Here is a 23,460-nt window from a genome sequence, read left to right on the forward strand (position 1 = left end):
TAATGAGGGGTTTTTAAATTAAATCTTTGGTAGGTCGAAAATAATGTCTTCATCACCTTATTCAAATAAAGATTCTCTAAGTCCAATTCCAAGTCCAATCCCAGATTCAACCCCAAATTTAACTCCATGTTCCTATAATTTGAATGTTGATAATTGTGTTATTCTTGGTGAGGATATTGAGAATAGATCTTAAAGAGGAGAATGACATCGGTTGTTTGGAACCATTTTAAGAAACAAAAAATAGATGGAGTGGACAAGGCAGTTTGTAATTATTGCAAACGAAAATTAGAGGGTGAAAGTAAAAATAGAACCAAACATTTGCATGACCATATTAGGATGTGCCCATATAAAGGACAAAAGAACATACGACAATCCCTACTGAATCCCAACAGAGAGAAGAACAATACATTGAGTTTATATAATTTCGATCAGGAAGCCGCAAAAAAAGCATTAGCTAGGATGATAATAAAACATGAATATCCTCTCTCAATAGTTGAGCATGAAGATTGGAATTTTGTAATGTCATCCGACCATTATTTAAGATGGTGTCAAGAAACATGATAAAAAAAGAAGATTTTGAAAATTGATGAGACTGAAAAGTTAAAAAACATGATATTGCTGAATGAGATCAAAGGAAAAATTTCCTTTACAACGGACGTGTGGACTTCCAACCACCAAACAAAAGGTTATATGGTTGTCACTACACATTTTATTGATGATAGTTGGGTTTTACAAAACAAAATAATCAGGTTTATATATGTCCCTTCTCCACACACTTCTGAGATGCTTCATGAAGAAATAATGGAATGTCTATTAGACTGGAACATTGATCGAAAATTGTCATCTCTAACTATAGATAATTGTAGTACAAATGACTCCATGGTTAATATGCTTGTTGATAGTTTGTGTGGAAACTTAATATTGGATGAGAATTTATTTCATATGTGGTGTTGTGCTCATATTCTGAACTTAATTGTGAAAGATGGGTTGACAGTAATAGAAGATGAGATCAAAAGAGTACGTAGTAGTGTGTTTTTTGGATGCATACACAAAAAAAGAAGGAGAAATTTGAGGAAGTCAGTTGAATGTTTATGATAGTTAGATGTTGAGTCTTGATTGTTGTACAAGGTGGAATTACATATTTTATGTTACCCACTGCATTAAAGTACATGACTGTTTTTTATCGACTAAAACAACGAGAACCAAAGTATAAGTGTTTGCCTTTAGATCAAGATTGGGTATTAGCAAAAGAGATATGTGAGAAATTGAAAATATTTCATCACGTGACTGAAATATTTTCTGGATCCAAATATCCTATTATTAATCTTTTTTTCAAAAAATATTTGTATATTGAAATTGGCTATTTCTGAATGGACGAATTCTGGCATTCAAGAGATAAAAGACATGACTTCAAATATGATTTCAAAGTTTGATAAGTATTGGAAGAAAATTCATGGGGTAATGGTCATAGCTGCAGTTTTAGATCCATGTTACAAATTGAAATGATTGAGTTTTACTTCCCTAGAATTTATGGAGATAGTTTTTTTCTTGAGGTGGAAAGGATTAAAAAAAATTGTTCAAATTTGGAAACGGAATATCAGTTGAAGCATGAAGGTGAAGGTGATGAATATCGCTCTAAAAATTTAGATGGAACATCACAGAATATAGAATTTGATGATTTTAATGATTATGATTTATTTGTATCAAATTCTAATAATATGAATCAGAAGCAACAGTTTGATGCATATTTGGATGAACCTGTCTAGTTTGATGCATATTTGGATGAACCTGTCTTACTTCGATCATCTGATTTTGACATTTTGAGTTGGTGGAAATTGAATGGTGTCAAGTATTCCATTTTACAAGAAATTGCAAAAGACATATTATCCATTCCATTATCTAGTGTTGCATCTTTTAGTATCTGTGGTAGGATTGTAAGCCCACATCGTAACAAATTTCATCCAAAGACGATAGAGGCTTTAATGTGTGCTCGTTTTGACAATTTTGTTTATTTTGTTTTAGCTCTTTTTAGCATTTAATATATTAATAAATATTTTCTTATGACACTTTTTATTTTTTGTGGTCTAGCTTTTTTTTTTGTGACATTATTTGTTAATTACATTTTAAATGTAGGAACGAATAATACTCACAACTAAAGATGGGATGATGCCAAGAAAGGAGAAAGATTTGAATGGAAGTCACCGGTGGAGAGAGAAAGACGAGCAAACTTTATTTAATTGTATAAGACATTTGTCTTTAATTAACTTCCTTATTCAAACTTTATTTAATTTTAAGTTGTAATATTATTTAATGGATTTATGAGCTTCTAACTTGTGTTTATTGAATATATTAGTTATTAAATTTTGTTTATTTTTTGTGGATTAATCAAATTTCAAATAAAATCACTTCAATTAAAAAAAATGGAGAATCTCCGGGGGATCTAATATGGGATTCCCCACGGAGAATTAGTAGAGGAATCCCCGCTGGAAACGAGGAATGGGCCCCGCGAGGACCCCGTTTTCCCAACGACGAATCCCTGCCCCCCTCCCCACCGGGGAGGATGGGGAGAATTTCCCCCACGGGGTCGGGGACAGGGGACACTCCCCCGCCCCGGCCCTGTTGCCAACCCTAGCTTGACTTCTTGTCAAATCTTGCCATACTATATTCAACCAAAAAGTTCCGGTAATCAAAGTATTAGCTACGGTATATCGGTTGGGGTGGAGAAATTTTTTTTGGACGAATTTGAAAATTCAAGTTAGTCGGGTTGGTTATCTAAATTATTTGAATTGGGTCTCTAAACCAACTCAACCTTTAATTGGATTGGATTGGGTTGGGTTGTTGGGTTATTTATTTTTTTTCTTTTTTTAATATATATTTTTTATTAACTTAAAATATATAAATTTATCTACAACACATACTAATAACTGCAAATTTATAAAACTCAAATGTTAAATATCAAAATCCAATATATATATTACAAACTTCGAGAAAATATCATATAAAGATATATGACTTATAATATTTATAAGTTTAATATATATACTTTTTAATAATATTAAAAATTTGGAATGGGTTGAGTCAACCCGAATTTTAAAAAATGTATCCAAATCTAGCCCAATTTGCAAAAAAAGAAAAAAAAAATGTCAACCCAATCCAACCCAAAATTAAAACTAACCCAACCTAATTTTTATAATTTAGGTTGGATAATTTGGGTTATTCGGATTGTCAGAACATTTAAAATATCATTTTAAAGTAATTTGCTTTAAAAAAAAAACAAAATAAATGAAATCCATATTCGATTATACTTGGTCAATATCCAAATTTAATTCTTCGATAAAAATAATGATAATGATAGTATAAGCTTCTTAAATCTTTTTGGTAGATTTTTTTTAAATTGTATATTTTCTATGTTTTGGGCAAAAAAAATCTACCAAAAACATTTAACAACAAAATGGGAAAAACGAATTGGCCCAAAGGTTGGGCCGTTGTCACTATATTCAGATAGTTGAGAGCCCAGCCCACTACCCGAAGGAGCTCACATGTGGATGGCTTTATGTGTACGTTGTTTTTTGGTTGATAAAAGAAATAGTAAAATTTAAATTTTGATTTGAAAAAATGACAAAAAAAATCGAAATTATAAAAATACTAAAATGAATTTATATAATAAAAAATACTAATTAATAAATGATAAAATTAAATAAAATATACAGTTTGTTAGATATTAATATATATAAAATTTTAAGTAAAATCCTAAGATAAAAAGTTTTAATCCGAATTTAAAATAATAAAAAAATAATTGAAATAATGTAAAATCTAACAATATATTATAAATTAAAATCAAAGTAGTTATAAACAAATTAAAGATGGATCCATTTGAAATATTTTCTAAAAATGGTTAAATCAAATCAAAACCGATAGTTAATTTAAATCAATTAGGGGAGAAAATAAGGAAGAGATTATTTTATATTAAATTAATTCGTGAAGTGGTTGTCAAGATACAATTTGAATATTAAAAATAAATTCAAATTTCAAAAGAGGGCAAAAATTACAAAATGATACTAATTTTCAATTTTGAAATTTGATCTGTTAGATTATAATATGATTAATTTGGTTATTAATCAAGCACTCCAATTATATTGCATTTATATCCCAATTTTTAATCAAGCTCCACTGACATTGTATTTATATCTTGGTTATTGATAAAGCTCTATACTTACATATTTAATATTCCGGACATATGAACCAACTAAGGACAAGTCATGTATTATCAAAATTTCAGCTAAAACAGTGACTAGATATGAAATATGTATAATTGAATCTAATAACATATACAAAACAATTTAAATCTTAAAAAATATGGAAAAAATATCCGCTTAATTTATTAATAATATATATAAAATAATGAAAAACAATTCAAACATTTGAATAATCAAAATTGAAAAACCTAGATATTTAATTCAAGTAGGATTAATTCGAAGTTAAATAAAATCTAAAATAATAATAAAATCTATATGATAGTTTCATAATAACAAAAACGAACTAGACAAGGGATAAAACATGTATTTGAAAATTTGTGATCATGTACATATTAGATGAGTTACCACAAATCTTATTATTCGATGGTTTTATCATTTTTCAAAATTAAACCTTAAAATCTCACGCTTCAATTCTTTTTGTTTTTTCTTCATAAATCTAAATAGAGAGATTATTAATTTCTTTTATCCTAATTGTATCAATTTTAACTTAAAGCTTTCAATTTTGTCGATTTAAACCTCAAATAGCAATTTACACCATCAGTTCAGCAGTCTCTATTAGATAGGCTTTCTGCACTTGCTCAAATCGTGTATTGCTCTATGATGTGTACTCGTTTGTATTTTTTTTTTTATTTTTATTTTTTTAAAATAAAATTGCTAACAATATTGTAGTAGAATCGTGCAGAGTGTTTTCAATAGAAGGATAAGGCAATTTTAGGGCGTTTGTTTAGTAGTTGATGAATAATTATGAATGTGAAATTTTAAAATTAATTTTAATAATAAAAAAATAAACTTAATTAATCATTATTATTTTAATTATTTTAAAATAATTAAAATAATATTTTATAAATAAAAGTGTAAAATTTGAAACATGATTAACAAAATTCAAATTTTAAAAATAAAATTATAACATTTTGAAATTTAAATACTAAATTGAAATCAACTCCAAAACATAATTTAAATACTAAATTGAAATCAACTCCAAAACATAAAAGAATAAGAAAATTGTAGCATTTCAAAATTTAGAAATTTAATAAAAAGTAGGTAACAATGTATAAATTATAACTATTAGAGTCAAAATCTAGATTTTTAAAATAATGTTATTTTAATAAAAAAATATAAAAATATAATTGAAGCAAAAATAATGATAAAAATAGGGTTATTGAATCGTGGACCGGTACACGATTAAGGAAAAATGTGAACTTAGTCCACGAGTATTTAAATAAATTATGGACCTAAATCGTGTATTCGATCTACAATTTTAAACTCCACATTAATGTTACATTCGAGACTTTACCATATAATATGCCACGTTGGAAATCGTGGATCCATCCATGAGTTTCATTAAAAAAAAAAAAAAAAAAAAACTTTGTTTCACTATCACTTGTGATTATCAGTCGAGCATGATCAATTTTGGACAAAACCCGATTCTTTATTTCAGTGAAGAAAGAAAAACAGAGAAAGAAACGAAACATGATGAAACAACAACAAAAAATTGACAAACTAAGAAAGAAAAAAAAAACATTAAAAAATAAGAGAGAGAGAAGGAAGAAACAAAACAATGGAGATCGAGAAAGAAAAGAGTAAGCAAAAAGGAAGAAGAAGAGAAATGATATAATGAAAAAAAGAGAAAAAAATCTAATTTGTTAGGTGAGAGATGAGAGAAAGAGAGTGAAAAGAAGAGAGAGTATGAAAAAGTTGAGTGAATTTCTTGGGTGTGGGAGAGGAATAAGAGAGAAAATACAATTAATGATAATTATTTTAGAAATTTAAAATCGTTTTCTCCAAAAAAAAAAAATTTATTATTGTCCATGATTTTAAGCATTAATGAGATATAACAACATATGTTTGACAAACTAATTCTCATCATTTCTTTTATACACGATTTTTTAAAAATTAATGGACATATATAATATAATATATATATATATATATATTTTTATGATATTAATTATATTAATTTTTTTTGAAAATTTATTTTAATAAATAATATTAAAATCTTACATGGCATTGTGACTGCCACGTGGAACTTACATTCCTCAACTCTATTTTTTGTCACTATTTATAAAAATAACACTATCTATGACTAGAAAGATATGTATTTTTTTTTCTTTTCATATTTTTTGTTATTATTATAAAGACAGATGGCAGCTAGTTGGGTTGTTGAGAGTTGACATGTCTGAATGCAGGTGGCGTAGAGGTAGAGCTCCACACTAAGACTATGACACGACACAATACAATCGAAGAAACTTCTCGAATCTACCTTACAAACTACATTTAATCATTAATTTAATCTCTAACTTATTTTACTACATATCTTTATTACATTTTTTATCTACCAAAAATAAATTTAACTTCTTGGGGTTATTATGTTTCATTCAATCTCAAATAACTATAAAGTTGTCCTTACACGTTAAGCTAAAATTAGTTCATTGCACTTGGGGGAGAGAGTGAAAATTTTACCATACTATCTTCATTTATGGTATATTATTTTAAAAACTGATTTTTTTTTTTTTTTTTAAAGATAGAGTGAGATCTAATTTACAAATATTTATGAAAGAAAATTTATAGTGTGAATAAGAGAAATATACTATTTTCGTGACGATTATTCTTATTGACGTATGATGTTTCAACCAAATAATTACTCAATACATTAGTTATATTAAACTTTTCATTGGTTTTTTTAGTTTTTATTTTTTATTTTTATCCTTTATATTGTTCAATTAGTTTATTGCTTTTATTAATGTTTTTTTTGTGGTGTTTGATTTATTAATTTAATTAGCATACCATTTTAATAAATAATAAATTAGTAATTACAATACGTGGAGAGAAGGTTTCAAACTTATAATCTTTTGGTAAAATACACCTTTTTTTCTTTCTTTCTTTTTTCCTTTTTTTTTTTTCATCCGATAAAGTTATTGTAATTAGAGTATAAGGTGGGAAAATCGAATCTCTGACTTCAAGATCGATAGTATAACTATTATGTCAGTTGAACTACACTCATGTTGATAAAAATACACATTTCTTGAACAACTAAAAATAAAGAAGTGTAATTGACACCTTTCAAATGAAGTATAGAGTTTAAAATGTCGATGGTTTCAAATTTATAAAAGTTGATAAAAATATCAATAAAGTGTGAACATTAGTAGATATTGATATGAACCAAGGTGTCCTCGTATTACCTTTAGGACCAATCACACATTCAATGGTCAAGAAGTTACAATTAGTACTAAATTATTCTTGTATATAGATAGTGATGGACTCAATTGAGAGGATTCAAGAAACACAAATTCATCTGAAGCTTTAAATAATGACTTCATTTGATGCTACAAGATGAAATCAATTGAGCTTGGTTAAAGTTTATTAGTGTTGTTTTATTAGCAAACATACCTTGTATTTTGATAATTTCATTTTTGAACTTATATATGTGTTATTTGGGATTTTATAAATTTTATTATGTATTTTTTAGTTAGGGGTAGAATGGACTTCAAAACCTCTTTGGTCAAGCAAGATAAGTCTTAAGCGTTGAAGGAGAACACAATCCGATAGTTTTGAGTTTTCAAATTATTTTCTGAATGAAAATTCTCTAATAGATGACAAAGTCTCATCCTTACTTTGCAATTCTTGAATTAGAGTTGCATGTCAAGAACAATGTTTGATAAACTTGCTTGTGGAGTATTCAAACTTGGAATGAGGAACAATTCTTCTTTTCTCTTGATCTTTGATCAAAAGAGAATTCAAATCTAATCATTATCGTTGGGTCGTGCAAAATTGATTTGGGAGTTATAGAATTTGATATTAGGAGTTTAAAAAATAAAAATATTTAATTTAAATTACTAGTATTTTCACATCAAATATTTTTGAAAAACTCACAAAAGCAAACATTAAAAAAATATATATTTAAATTAATAAATAAATAGTTTACACCTTTTTAACAACTTACAATATATATATATATATATATATTTCATGAATTTATTTTATCCCTCGTATCACTATGTCCAACCATAAAAATGTAAAATCTTAATTAAAAATAGACACGTTGGAATATAATTATTAACCGAAAGTAAATGGAGTAGAATTAGTTTAAACTTTATTTTCTTCACACACTTTCATTCTTTTGTTAGGTTTACGCACCCCGAACGATCCTTATAGCTTTGCAAAAACATCCTTCGATTGTGGTAATTTTTTGGTGGTCATGTAATTTCTTTTTCTTTTTTGTTCTTTTTGAGAAATTCATGTAATATCTTTTTCTTTTTTGTTCTTTTTGAGATATTCATGTAATATTACACAAACCGACAAACCCAAACTCATTTCTTGACTTTATATGTTTATGGTAATGTTTTTTTGCAACAAATCTTAGTAAATTCCAAATATGTTTTCTTTATATATCATCTCTTTCTCTCTCTCTCTCTCTCTTTTGTCTTTACTTTTAGTTAACAAACAATTTTAAAATATCCATCTTTATTCTCTTCACAATAATACCTTCATTACATTACACTAAATAAAATTAAAGTTTAGATTTCATTTTGCTTTAAATCTCATTTTATTCTCTCTTTTTTTTTTAATATTGTTCTATTTTGATTCTTAAAATTTAAAATTATCTAGATGTAGATTTTAAAGTTTGTTCTATTATCATCATTAAACTTTAAAACTTTATAAAAGTCTTTCTTATATTGTTTTTCTAGCTTAAATTTACTTTGCCAAATGTTTATTCCTAATTTATTTGACTAGAAACCAATAATTGTATTAACATATTTATGCGTATACTTGAAGCTAGATTTTTAATTATTAAAATTATAATAAGAGTATGGGTCAAAATAGTTTTTTTTTTAGTTTGAGAATTAAATATACAATTTAAAAATTTAGAGACAGAAATGAAACAAACTTGGAAAGTTTAAGGATTAAAAGTAATCATTTTGAAACTTTTAGAATAAAAATATGATACATTTGATAACTTAGGAACCAAAATAAGATTTAAACCAATAATTTAGGTGCTAATTATTTATGTCTCATTTGGTAACAATTTTGTTTTTGAAAACTAAGCCTATGGACACTACTTATACCTTCAATTTTTTTTTTTGTTATCTACTTTTCACCAATGGTTTAAATACCAAACCAAAATTTGAGAACTAAAAAAGTAGTTTTCAAAAAGTAGTTTTTGTTTTTAGAATTTGACTAAGAATTCAACTATTGTATTTAATAAATATGCAAATCATTGTAAGAAATGTAGATGAAATAGACCTAATTTTTAAAAACAAAAACAAAAAACCAAATGGTTAGCAACTGAGCCTTAGTTTTTAATTTTTAGTTTTTGATTTTTGATTTTTGAAAACTTAAATTATAAACATTACTTCTACTCCATCTATTGTTTTATTTGTTTTTCTATCCACTTTTTAGAAGGGTTTTAAAGACCAAGTCAAAAATTGAAAATTTTAAAAATATAGTTTTTGCTTTTAGAATTTGACTAAGATTTTAAATATTCGAATCTCGTTTGATAACCATTTGATTTTTTAAAATTAAGTCTCTAAATACCATTTTCCTCTATTGGTTTCTATGTTTTATTGTCTACATTTTAGGCATGTTTTAAAATCTAAGCCAAAATTTAAAAACTAAAAAAAAGTAACTTTAAGAAACTTTTTATTTCTTGAAAATTGTCTAATCATTCAAATGTTTATATAAAAAATACGAAAACCATGAATAAATTTTTTTAAAAAAACTAACACAAATGAAAACCATGGTAGGAAAATTGTAAAAAAAAACTAAAAAGAAATGGTTATAAAATGGCTTTAATTTTTAAAACTGAAAACAAAAAAGCATAAATGATTATCATTCAAATGGTTTTTTTTTTTGTTTAAACACTCTTTTCAATTATGAAAATCCAAAGCTACTATTTACTAAAGATTTAAAGCCAAGAGGCAAGAACTTTAATTTATTACACACTTTTTTAAAGATTACAATGACTTAACATACACAACTAAAATTGATGAATAAAGGTATAATCTAACTAAAAACAGTGAGAAATGTGAAATTCTTAAAAAAGGTGAAAAATGTGACAAAATTGAAGAAGAAAGCTTGCAACAATTATGGGACGTTACCTACCTACAAAAAAAAGGTAATATATATATATATGTCTGTATGTATATATATGTATATATGAAAGAAATAAGGAAATGTCTAGAAAATCAAGAAACCTCCAAAGGTTTCTCAATAAAGGCTGATTTTCTTCTTTTTCCCGAGAATTGATTGAAGACTCAATTTCTAGTACGGAAGGGAATAAGACTTTTAAATTAATTTTAAATGAATAAAGATATAATATTTAATAATTTTGAATCTTATGCGGTGATTTTAATTATTTCAGAATATTTTTATTAAAAATATATTAAAAACCTTTTTTTGAAAAAATTTATAAAATTGTGAAGTCTCCATCTGATTTATAAGATAACATGAGTTAATATCTCAAAATTAATTGACCATGTAAGAATAATTCGTGTATATTTTAAAAATTGTGAAATTTCTTGTCCCCTCTACCTTTTTAGCATTTTGGAAGGGCAACTTCGTGCTGCTTTAGAAATGAGAGAATTTCATAAAGTCAATATACAACATAGATGTAGTAAGTTACTAACTAGTCTAATTTATTGAATGTGAACTCAAAACATCTCCTTTAGGGGTATGTAAAGGAAGATAAAAGAAAATCGATCTAACCGTCCAAAATCGATTGAACCAACATCCATCAGTTAGTTTAGAGAGTAATCTCTATTGTTCTTTTTCCTTTCTGCCCATATCTTACATTCTTCTTTCTCCTTCTCTCCTTCTCTCCTCTTTTTTCTCTCTATTTCCTACGTACTTTTATAGTCAATTAATTAATGACAGACACCGACCGCTCGTGTGATTAAGCAGTCAGTGCCTCCAACCATTCCAAAACTAATGTCGATCGATCCATGTATGCTCCTAACCTAAATCACCACATCCTAGATTAAGGGGCTATTTGTTTTGCTGGAATGAAATGAACTTAAAATGGAATATAATTCAAAACCCATATTTAGATTAACTCATTCCATTCCCATAGCTTTTAACTCAACCCTCCTTTAATTTTCCACAATTTTCACGCTTCACGATCCCATTTCTATTTCATCATCGTTATATATATTTTAACACTCTTTTAATTTTCAGTAATTTGATTATATTTCAGCCTTCCAAATAACTTAAAAGTAAAATAAACATATTTACGGTCTATTTTTTTTTTTAATCCATCTAGAGTTGTCAACTAAATTTTAATTATCTTTTTTATGTGGGATTAGAAATGACTAATAAAAAGATGATGCAAACTAATTAATTATCTACACGTATGTGGTGATTGAGCAGTTCACAGTGTGTCCTCTCGAAAAAACTACCGCTAGAAAATTCTTTTCCCCTTTACTCCTCTACTTCTTTTCTCTGTTACATCCTCCTTCCTCAAATACAGACACTAAACTTATTAAGTTTCCATATCATTTTCTCTCTATATAAACCTCCCTTCTCCGCCAAATCCAACTCAACAAAACTCTCATCTTTCTCATGGCTCCACCAAGCTTAACCAAAAACGCCATAAACATAATCCCCAGCTTGCTAGACACTCCCTCATCCAATCTCTCAATAACCTTAAAAGGCTCGGAATTTCTTGCCAATGGCCACCCAATTCTCACCCATGTCCCTTCAAACATCATCTCCACTCCTTCCCCCTTCAAAACAAACAACTCCCTCGGCTGTTTTGTTGGGTTCGATGCTAATGAGCCCAGAAGCTCCCACTTAGCTCCCATTGGCAACCTCACAGATATCAAATTCTCAAGTCTCTTCAGATTCAAAGTCTGGTGGACCACCCACTGGGCCGGCACTTGCGGCCGTGACATCCAACACGAGACACAGATCATGATCCTCGACACAAATCATCACGGCCGTCCGTTTGTCCTCTTACTTCCCATCTTAGAAGGAGCCTTCAGATGTTCCTTACGTCCTGGCGATGACCATGATGACAGCGTGGCGATGTGGGTCGAAAGTGGGTCCACCACTGTCCAAGCGTCTCGGTTTAGAAGCTGCTTGTACATGCAAGTCGGCGAAGATCCATACACTTTGGTCAAAGAAGCAATGGAGGTGGTCAAACTCCATTTGGGGACGTTTAAACTTCTACAAGACAAAACCCCACCTCCCATTGTGGATAAATTCGGGTGGTGTACATGGGATGCATTCTATCTTAAGGTGAACCCTCAGGGGATTAGGACAGGTGTCAAGTGTTTAGTGGATGGTGGCTGTCCACCGGGGATGATTCTGATTGATGATGGGTGGCAATCTATTGCTCATGATGCTGATTCTATCACAGATCATCATCAGGAAGCCATGGATCTAACGGCAGCAGGGGAACAGATGCCTTGCAGGCTAATCAAATTTGAAGAGAATTATAAGTTCAGAGACTACGAAAGTCCTGGTAAGGGCTTTGATGTAGGGATGGGTGGCTTTGTGAGGGACTTAAAGGAAGAGTTTAGGACCATTGAGCATGTGTATGTGTGGCATGCGCTTTGTGGGTATTGGGGAGGGATTAGGCCTAATGTCCCTGGAATGCCCCTGTCAAGGGTCATTACTCCTAAGCTGTCACAGGGGTTAGAGAAGACAATGGAGGATTTGGCTGTGGACAAGATTGTCAATAATGGGATTGGATTGGTCCCGCCTGAACTGGCTCACAAAATGTACGATGGACTTCATTCCCACCTCCAGTCGGCGGGTATCGACGGCGTTAAGGTTGATGTTATTCATGTAAGATGTCTGAAAACTCCACCCCTTTGCTATCCTGCATTCGTTTTTTCCATTAACAAAGTTTAAAAGTAATGATATAGATGATATTTAGTAATAAAACAAGTTGGACAGTTCAGAAGTTACATTCAAAGCATTATTTATAATCTAGTTATGATGATTGAAGTTTTTTTTTTTTTTTTTTTTTTTTTTTTTTAAATGAATACCAAGTAGAGAGTTCAAATAACCCGAGAATCAAACAACCCAAACTATTCCATCCAAAAAATAAGGATTGGGTTGGGTTAGTTTTGTTTTTGAGTTTGGTTGAATTAAACTCTCTCTATTTGTGTTGGGTTGGCTAAAAAAAATTTGGGTTAACCCAACCCGAATTATATATATATAAATAAAATATATTATATACATTACTATTTTTTTAAAAAAAATTTGATTACATGTATTCATTAATTCGTAATTTTAAATATTTTTCTTTTAAAATTGTTATGATATTTGTTTTTATTTAAAATTTATAATAAATATCTTAACTATTTGGTATTTAGCATTTGAATTTTACGAGTATAAATTTACATATTTTTAATTAAAAAAAAGTTATAATCTGACAACCCAACCAACTCGAATTTTAAGATTGGGTTTGGTTAGAGACTTTATTTGAGTTCTTTGGGTTGCCAACCCAATCAATCCGAATTTTTTGGTTGGTTTAAAAAACACTCTCAACCCAACCAATGTACACCCCTGATAACAAAACCATGTCAGCTAGCTCACGCGCTCAGATAGGGCCGGTCATTTTCCCTTTCTCAGTCAGGTAATTATATTATGAGACGATAATGTATCAAATGGATTCTTGCGAGCATCCATGAATTGGGAACTTACTTCATTTTTCCATGAGATGGGTCTCAATATAGTTGCTTTTTCAGTCTTGAATTAAAAAGCAGTCATAGAAATTTCTAGTATTTCCTCTAGCTTATATCTACTGTAATGGACAGAATTTCCAATACAGCGTTGAATCAACGTCACCCGTCTTCCTGGAAGACCTGTTTGATGAGATATGTTATTCTTCTTTTCTCTCTGTTTGCATTGGTTGGAATGTTTCTAATTCCTGCTTTTGTAATCAATCATGCAGTTGCTTGAAATGCTATCAGAGGAATTTGGAGGTCGAATCGAGCTGGCTAAAGCTTATTACAAGGCACTCACTTCGTCTATCAAGAAACATTTACAAGGAAATGGGGTTATTGCTAGCATGGAGCATTGCAATGACTTCATGTACCTTGGAACAGAGGCCATAGCACTTGGACGTGTTGGTATGGAAATACCACCCACCAATCCTACTTTCTGCTAAATTTTACAACTCACTGTCAATCCTTTGTATGTTTATATTATTATCTGTTTACAGGAGATGATTTCTGGACAGTGGATCCTTCTGGAGATCCATATTGGCTACAAGGATGTCACATGGTACATTGTGCCTACAATAGCTTGTGGATGGGCAATATAATTCACCCAGATTGGGACATGTTCCAATCCATGCACCCTTGTGCTGAATTCCACGCAGCTTCAAGGGCCATCTCCGGTGGACCAATCTATGTAAGTGACTCAGTCGGTAAGCATAACTTCAAGTTACTCAAAAGGTTAGTTTTGCCTGATGGGTCAATTCTGCGATGCCAACACTATGCACTTCCTACCAGAGACTGTCTGTTTGAAGACCCTCTTCACGATGGCAAAACCATGCTAAAAATTTGGAACCTCAATAAAGTAAGACAAAACAATCCCTACCCTTGACCATATCTTTTCAATTCACAAGCCTATATCTCGTTTTAATGCTCAAATTTTGGTTGCGGCAATTAACCAAACACCTCGTGGTCAATTTCCAACAGTTCACAGGCGCATTGGGTTTGTTTAATTGCCAAGGAGGAGGGTGGTGTCCCAAGACAAGGAAAAACAGAAGGACATCCGAGTACGCACGCACACTAACCTGCGTCGCTGGTCCAAAAGATATTGAGTGGAACAATGGGGAAAATCCCATTTCTCTGAAGGGAGTGAACTTGTTTGCTATATACATGGTTCGAGACGAGAAACTAAAGCTATTGAAGACATCAGAGAATTTAGAATTTACCATTGCCCCATTAAATTACGAACTGCTTGTAGTTTCCCCTGTCACAATTTTATCGAAACCAAACATGGAATTTGCTCCAATTGGATTGGTGAACATGCTGAATTGTGGGGGTGCGATACAATCACTAGAAATTGATGAAAATGAAGGTTTGGTAACAGCCGGGGTAAAGGGTTGCGGAGAGATGAGAGTGTTCGCTTCGAAGGAGCCGAGAAACTGCAAGATCGACGGAAAAGATGTAGAGTTTGAATATGATGATGATGATAAAATGGTGAAGATTCAAGTCCCATGGCCGAGCTCTTCGAGATTGTCCATAATTGAGTATCGGTTTTGAGGTTCGGTGAACTCTGTTCTTCGAAAACTTCGTTTGCGAATTGCGGTCGTCGAGTATCGATCCAGTTTCACACTCTTTATAAAAGAGCGACGCGCTAATCAATATGCAATGAAGTTAAAAATTTAAGAAATATATAAATATATAAAATCCCGGGTGCTGCGTGTTTTTACTTTTTGTTAATAATAATTTTGGATTTAGATGCACGTTTTTTAGGTTTTTTCTTTCCATTTTTTGACAAACGGCACTTTTTAGTTTTTGTTATTTTGATCTTTTAGTTAATTTTAATATTAGTGTCTGTATTCCTTTTAAATGATCATTTAGGTTCTTTTATTTTAATTTTATCAAAATTTTAGAATTATGTTTGATTTAAAAATGTAATCATAAGTTTGTATGAAGGGATTTTTATTAGGAGATTCTCAAAAATAGAAAAATAACGAAGCTTGATTTTTATTAGGAATATTTTTAAAAATAAAAAATAATGCAAATTATTTACATAAAATAACAAAATTTAAATTTTGATAGAAGTTGTTAGAAGTCTATTTACCTATGTTTCCATACTCTGATATTTTTTTTATAGGTAATTTTTTTATTACCTATATCATGAACGGTATCACAAATGTTTGGAATTATTTACTTCCACATGGTTCAAATTTTTTTGCAATCCCATATATATATATAGATTAAATAGTATATCAATAAATCAATAATTTTTTTGTCATATTAACTTAACATGTATATCTATTCGGTGACAAATTTAGTTTAGATTTAAAGATATGATTTTTTTACCAAAATTTTGTTATATTCGAAATTTTTTATTTTATATCTTTTTATTATTTTTATTTGTCAATTCACCTATTTTTATTCTAATTTAATAGTAGGAGTTATTTTTAAGTTTTATTGAAATTACAAGGATTAAAATTTGACATTTGAAAGTATAAGGGACTAAAATGGGACCATCATCAAAATACATAGATTAAAATGATATTTAATCTAAATTTTATTTGCAATGAAATATATTTTAAAAAATTACAAACAAAATAAATGAAATATCTTTTTTGCCCTCATTTAAAATTTGATCCGCTAATAGCGAGTGCAGTTACAATTTTAGTAATTGTTAACTTATAGCCTAAATTTTTTTAACAGGTCTAAACTTTCAATATTTTTATAATATGTGAACTTTTAATTCGATTATCTAATACGTTAGACCTCTCCAAATCACAGATCTATCATATAATTTTATTAGACACAAAAATTCAAGGGAAGAATACATTTTTTGTCCTTAGATTTAGGTCTAGTTTCTATTTAGTCCTTAGGTTTTAAAATGTTACATATTTAGTCTTAAGTTTGAGTTTGGTGTCAATTTGGTCTATATGTTTCAAAATGTTACAATTTTATTATTGACATTTGATATTACAATTACAATTTTGTCCCTATGTTTCAAGATTCATATTTTTAACTTTGATTATTCACTAAATACTCATTTACCATCTTTAATGTTAATTTATTTTAATAAATTAAAAGTTATTACAAGAACCATAATTAATTAAGTTTCATTACCTTTTGAACTTTATTTTCATATATAGAAAAATGATCAACTTATTTACAAATATAATAAAATGGTAAAAAATTTTCATTTTTTCATTTTGCTCTATTTGAAAATATGTCCAACGCTTTGCCATTGAAAATAATTTCTCTATTTTTTTTTATCACTTTTAAAATTAAATTTAAAATTTTAGGTCATAATTATCTTTAATCAATTAATACAAATTGATATCCATGGTTGAAAGTAAGTATTTAATAAAAAAACTAAAAATATTAAATCTTGAAATCTAGGGATTAGATTGAAACAAAATTCAAATCTCAAGGATAAAATTATAATATTTTGAAACTTAGAGACTAAACTGAAACAAAATTTTAAACTTAGGACCCATTGTGTAACATTTTAATACTTAGGGTGGAGCAAACATAAACTAGACCTAAAATGGACGAAAAAGGTAATTTTCCAAAGTTTAATTTTATATCTAATAGACTAAGACAATTAATTAAACTTGTAATTTATTATATATATATATTTGGAAAGAAGATAAAAAAAAAAAAAAGAGAAATAGGAATTTAGTAATGAGAATAGGATGGTGAGAAATAAGGTTTGGTTGAAATTGAAACTAATATCCTTGAAATTCTGAGAAGAATAAAATAAGAAATCCAAGAATAGAAGAAAGTTAGTTAAAGGTGACAACCTGAAGTTGCAGATTCAGAGTTGTTCCGAAATAGGGTGGAGGGTTTGTATTTAATCCACTCCCCCAAAATTGTAAGCTTTGCCGGAAAATGATTTGTGGGATTATTATGTTCTTAATATAAAATTAGATCATAATTATCCCCGGTCAGGCCATTGGGCGGATCCTTCCCACTCTCTTCCGCTCTCTCTTCTCTTTCTCTCTCTCTCTTTCTTCATTATTTCTTTAAACCTCTCTCCCATCCCATCAATTTTATCCCTTTCTTATTATTATTCTTAATATCGTACGCAACTTTTTTGAATATTCATTACAATGTTCAATTTTTGTACTTGTGTGAATTTCAAGCAAGAGCCCTGCAGGTCATTATTTATAATTCCATTGTTATTAGTATTATGTATTATTCTCTGCTTCATTTCCTTTCGTATTTCTTTATTTCAGCGATGAGGAACGGCAGAGCGATTCCCCGGTAAGGAAAAGAGATTTGAAGAAGGGTATATATGACACTTGTAATAATGCTCCTTTGACTTTGGTTTCGACATCTGAACGTCGAGACTATGGAGAAGATCGAGTCATCAACTTAGACGCGTAAGTCTTGTTCACTTCTAAATTTCTTATTCCACTCATACAATTCTTATCAAATAAATGAAACCGACCATATGATACATTTATCAATAAGATTTAAATTTAACAAAGAAACCAATATGCAGTGGAGACCCAACAATGTACGAAACGTTTTGGAAGAAAATGGGGAAGAAAGCGACGGTGGTGATACCAGGGTGGCGATCCATGAGTTACTATTCCAACGGTCGGAGCCTTTGTTGGTTTCTTGAGCCCGATTTATGCCAGCAAATTCTCCGGTTACACCGTATTGTTGGCAATGCCATAACCGAAGGTCGGTACATTGTTGTCGGCACCGGTTCCTCCCAGCTTATACTGGCCGCGCTTTATGCCCTCGCTTCCCCTGATTCTTCCGAGCCTACTGACGTCGTCTCTCCCGTCCCTTATTATTCGGTAAGATTTACTTTGATTCAATCTCTTGTTTTCAAATTTTTACTTAATAATGACACTTGAATATTGTAATTTTTTTTTTCTCGTGACAGTCGTATCCGTCAATGTGCGACTACTTAAAAACAAGTCTTTTCAGATGGGGTGGAGATGCGAGTACATACGAGAAAGATGGATCATACATAGAAATCGTGACTTCACCAAATAACCCGGACGGTTCTCTACGTGAACCGGTGGTGAACCGGAGTGGAGGCAAAGTGTTGCATGATCTTGCATATTATTGGCCTCATTACACTCCTATTACTGCTCCGGCTGACTTTGATCTCTCATTGTTCACAGCCTCTAAGTGCACTGGCCATGCTGGTTCTCGCATCGGGTTAGTTCTCTTCCATCTTAAACTTTAAAAAGTGAATTTCTGGTTTTTATAGAATTAAGGCTTCCATATATAGGTGGGCTCTTGTTAAAAATCCGGAAGTAGCAATGAAAATGGTGAAGTTCATTGAGTTGAACACGATCGGAGTGTCTAAAGATTCGCAACTGCGAACGGCGAGGATGTTGAGTGTAGTATCAGATAGTTGTGAGCAGGTTGGGAGTACTTCAGACAGCCGCAATGAATCCTTTTATGGGTTTGGGCATCGGCTCATGAGGGAGAGGTGGTGTCGGATTAGACAAGCTGTTAAACACGGTGGCATGTTCACTCTCCCTGACTTCCCTACTGCTTACTGTACCTTTCTTAACCAACCTACCGAGTCCCGACCTGGTAATTTCTATACTCTTTAATCTAATTAAACACTAATTATTATTATGATGAGTCTTAACATGGTAACAAACTAATATTGATGTCTATTATTTTGTTGATGGGATAGCTTTTGCGTGGCTAAAATGTGAAGACGACGAAGAAGATTGTGCAGGTTTACTTCGACGCCATAAAATATTAGGTCGAAGTGGAGTGAGTTTCGGGTGCAGTCCAAAGTTCGTACGTGTCAGCATGATGGACCGAGACGACAACTTCGACTTGTTGGTTCAAAGGATTTCTAAGATCACTAATGCTCCTAATTCTGAACATTGAAACGACATGTCGATTCAATAATAACAATAATCCCCACATTTCCTTTCGTATCAACTAGAGAATAAGTAAAGGAGGAGGACCAGCATGATAGAGTCGAGTTGGTGGGAGATTTGGGGGTTGAAGCCCAATTTTATATTCTTATTTTATATTATTCTCTTTTTATTTTGAGTATTTTGTTTGCGACAAATTAATAGAAGAAAAAAAAAGGTGCCCGTAGTTGTATTTTTTCTAAGACTAATACTTAGGTGCATTCCAAATCCATCTTTATACATCCTACTTTCATCACACATAGAGAAATTTGTCACATGACAAATAATTATAATTGAACAATATAGTAGAATATACAAAGATGGATGCAACATAGGATACATGCACCTAAGTATTTTTCTCTCTCTCTTTTTTTTTCCGAATGCTGCCACACGCCTATACCTTACCCGTAAATCATGTAATACGCAATGCTTTCAGTTTTGTTTTATCTTCATATTATTATATAAAAGTTTATTTAATATTTATATATATAAGTGTTTATTTATTTTTGTCTCATGACCTCTTTTACTTTGATCTCATTTTCAATCTCTCTTTTTTTTTTCGTTATATTCTTCACTTTCCCTAATTTTCATGGAATTTGTCCAATGTCTGTCTACCAAATGCCACTATTTTATAGGCAATTTGACAAGTAGGAGATGGATTACATGGATACTAATAATGTGCAATGTTGAGATACATAGACAACACTTTGGAAAATGAGGGCATGACACCTGGGACATTAAGCATGTCTATCAAATGAGCATCTATTATCATAATATTTATAATACTCTCATTAGATACTCATTATATATATGAAATATGTTTCGTTAAAAAAAAAATCCTAGTGAAAGAAAAAGAGTACATATTTCATATAATTTATACTCCTAAAAATTATATTTACTCTCCCTCATGGAAACATCACTTGAGATCTCTAAGTCGCCGCATTCTAATGTTGTGCACCAGTTTTTTAAAGGTTATGGTAGGTAATGCTTTTGTAAATAAGTATGTCAGATTATCATGAACGGTAGAAAAGCTTCGGTGAAATATGTTTTGTTCTATTTCCTTTAATATATCATTCTTTGATTTATGTTGTGTCGTCTTCGTATAATATCTTTGGAAGTAGATAACCTGTTGAGATTTAGCTTTGTGTGGATAAGATAAATATTCAAAATCTATATAACCAACTAGATTAAAATTTGATTTATTTAAATAAAACAAACTCATGTTGATCATTCCATGGAGATAACAGAGTATATGCTTAATTCCGTTCCAATATTTTTTTGTTGAAGAAGAACTATATCTTGTTAATAAATTTGCTGAAAATGCAATATCTGGTCTTGTATTATTAGTAAGATATATTAAGTGCACAAATTGTACTAAGATATAGTACTTTAGGACCAAGTAGTTCTTTATTATCATCTCGAGGTTGAAATATATCTTTCCTCACATCTAGTGGACGAACTTCCATTGGAATGTTCAACGGATGTGCTTTGTTTATATAAAATCTTTTAAAAAAATTTCCTGTATAAGTTGACTGATGAATAAATATCTCATCTGCTAAATACTCAATTTACAAACCAAGACAAAATTTTATTTTTTCAAGATCTTTATCTCAAATTATTTATTAAGATATTCTATTGCCTTTGAAAGTTCTTCAGGAGTTCCAATTATAGTTAAATCATCAACATATACAGTTATAATAGTAAATTCTGATTGATTTTTCTATAAAAACACACAAACAAAATAATATTTGTTCTTCTAAACAAAATAATATTTGTTTTTCCAAACCTCTCAATTAGGTTTACAAAACCTAATATTCTATTGACTTTTGCTTTTAGTATTATTAGTTTGGAAAAATATTTTCTACTTGTAAGTATTGTATGTGTAGTTGCACTCTGCCAGACATAGATCTTTTTTACTCATTTTTGAGTCGCACAACATATGAAGATGATCCAGGATTCTTCATTAAAAGAAACTAATTACAATAAGAAAAACAACATTTGGAATATACAAAAGTTAACGTCTACTAAGAGGGGAAAAAAACATCAAGATGAATAAAAAAATAACATTAAGTTTAGATATTTTCAAAGTCAAAGGAAACACTTGATGTTCCATCAATTCTGCTTGTTTTCTCTTTAGAGATTCAAAGAAGTTTGCTACATCCAAATTTGTCATATGGGATGGGTCAAATATGTCATTATTTTGATATGCAAAATTTGCTTCTACAATTTAAATTTTTTTCCTTCAGGGATGCTTGATAAAGATCAGCTAAGTGTTTTAACGTACGTGACTAATCCCAGTCATTTCGCATTGGAAGCATTTATTTTCAACACTTTTTGAACTATTGTCTTGTGTAGCTTTTTCTTTGTGATCATTATTTTGTGTGGTTTTTTTGAAATTTGAATGATTAGAACGATCACTACGAAAATAATAATTATTTCTTACTCTACCACGGTCACGACCTCGACCATTACCACGATTATTAAAATTCACAATATGAACTTTAGGGAATGTTGTTGTTCTAGTTGGTCAAGATTCATGATTTTTCATCCACGATAAATAAAATTTACAATATTCACTTCAGAGAATGTTGTTGCTCCAGTTGGCTAAGATTTATATATTTTTTTAATTAATAACTCGTTATTTGTTCGACCACGAGAAGACATGAAATTAGATTCAAATATTGTTTAAAACCTTTCTCTTGATATTGCTACTGTAGAAGCATATTCGAAATGTAGAAAAAATGTCTTCTCTAACATATTAATTTAAAAATTTGGAGCCTCAAGTGCATCCATTTACAACGAACTTTAGGAAGATTTTTTTTTTCTTTTCTGATGATCACATTTTTATGGCATCTAGGTGTATTTTGATAGCAAGCACTAATCATAAATAATTATTATCTTTAATATCAAATGCTACAAATTTTCTAATTTTATAATATTATTCATTAGGGGTGTACATGGGTTGGGGGTTTTTTTGGACCAACCCAAAAATTCGGGTTGGTTGGGTTGACAACCTAAAGAACCCAAATAAAGTTTCTAACCCAACCCAACTCAACCCTTAAAATTCGGGTTGGGTTGGGTTGTCGGGTTATAACTTGTTTTTTTCTTTTTAATTAAAAATATGTAATTTATATACAACATATGAATAATAACTAAAATCTCATAAATTCAAATGCTAAATACCAAATATCTAAGATATTTATTGCAAACTTCAAATAAAGATAAATATCATAACAATTTTAAAAACTATATATTTAAAATTCACAAATTAATTAATACAAAGTCATCAAATTTTAAACAAAGAGAAATATATAGTATATTTTGTTTATATATATATAAAACTCGGGTTGGGTTGGGTCAACCCTAATTTTTTTAGCCAACCCACGACCCAATCCAATCCAACAAAAAAAAAAAAAAAGAATTAACACACGGTCATGAACATCTAATGAACATCTATTAGCATAATATTTAGAATAAAAGCTTTGATGTCTCCTATGTTGAAACAGATGTCACAAAAGTTGCTACACCATGGAAGAACCATTGCCCTAAAAGCAAATATGGTGTGACCTTGGTGCTAATCACTTATGTCGGTTGCTGCCCAAGGTTGACACAACCTCCAAATTCAAGCCTGCACTCGTCGGAAAAAGG

The 23,460-nt window shown here is 30.1% G+C and overlaps 2 protein-coding genes across 2 annotated transcripts; both read left to right on the forward strand.

Annotated features, from left to right (window-relative positions):
* Nucleotides 1–11,709: 11,709 nt before the first annotated feature.
* Nucleotides 11,710–15,655, forward strand: LOC120082791 (galactinol--sucrose galactosyltransferase-like). The gene is made up of 4 exons (XM_039038102.1): nt 11,710–13,040; nt 14,155–14,332; nt 14,425–14,783; nt 14,906–15,655. The coding sequence occupies exons 1-4, from the start codon at nt 11,811–11,813 to the stop codon at nt 15,473–15,475; spliced, it is 2,337 nt and encodes a 778-aa protein (XP_038894030.1). The 5' UTR covers nt 11,710–11,810; the 3' UTR covers nt 15,476–15,655.
* A 2,149-nt stretch (nt 15,656–17,804) lies between these two features.
* On the forward strand, nt 17,805–20,232 carry LOC120083686 (L-tryptophan--pyruvate aminotransferase 1). The gene is made up of 6 exons (XM_039039527.1): nt 17,805–18,068; nt 18,148–18,294; nt 18,417–18,720; nt 18,810–19,090; nt 19,164–19,474; nt 19,581–20,232. The coding sequence occupies exons 1-6, from the start codon at nt 18,022–18,024 to the stop codon at nt 19,781–19,783; spliced, it is 1,293 nt and encodes a 430-aa protein (XP_038895455.1). The 5' UTR covers nt 17,805–18,021; the 3' UTR covers nt 19,784–20,232.
* Nucleotides 20,233–23,460: the final 3,228 nt, after the last annotated feature.

The sequence above is a fragment of the Benincasa hispida genome, chromosome 8 (genome assembly GCF_009727055.1).
Source record: "Benincasa hispida cultivar B227 chromosome 8, ASM972705v1, whole genome shotgun sequence".
Taxonomy (NCBI): Eukaryota; Viridiplantae; Streptophyta; class Magnoliopsida; order Cucurbitales; family Cucurbitaceae; genus Benincasa; species Benincasa hispida.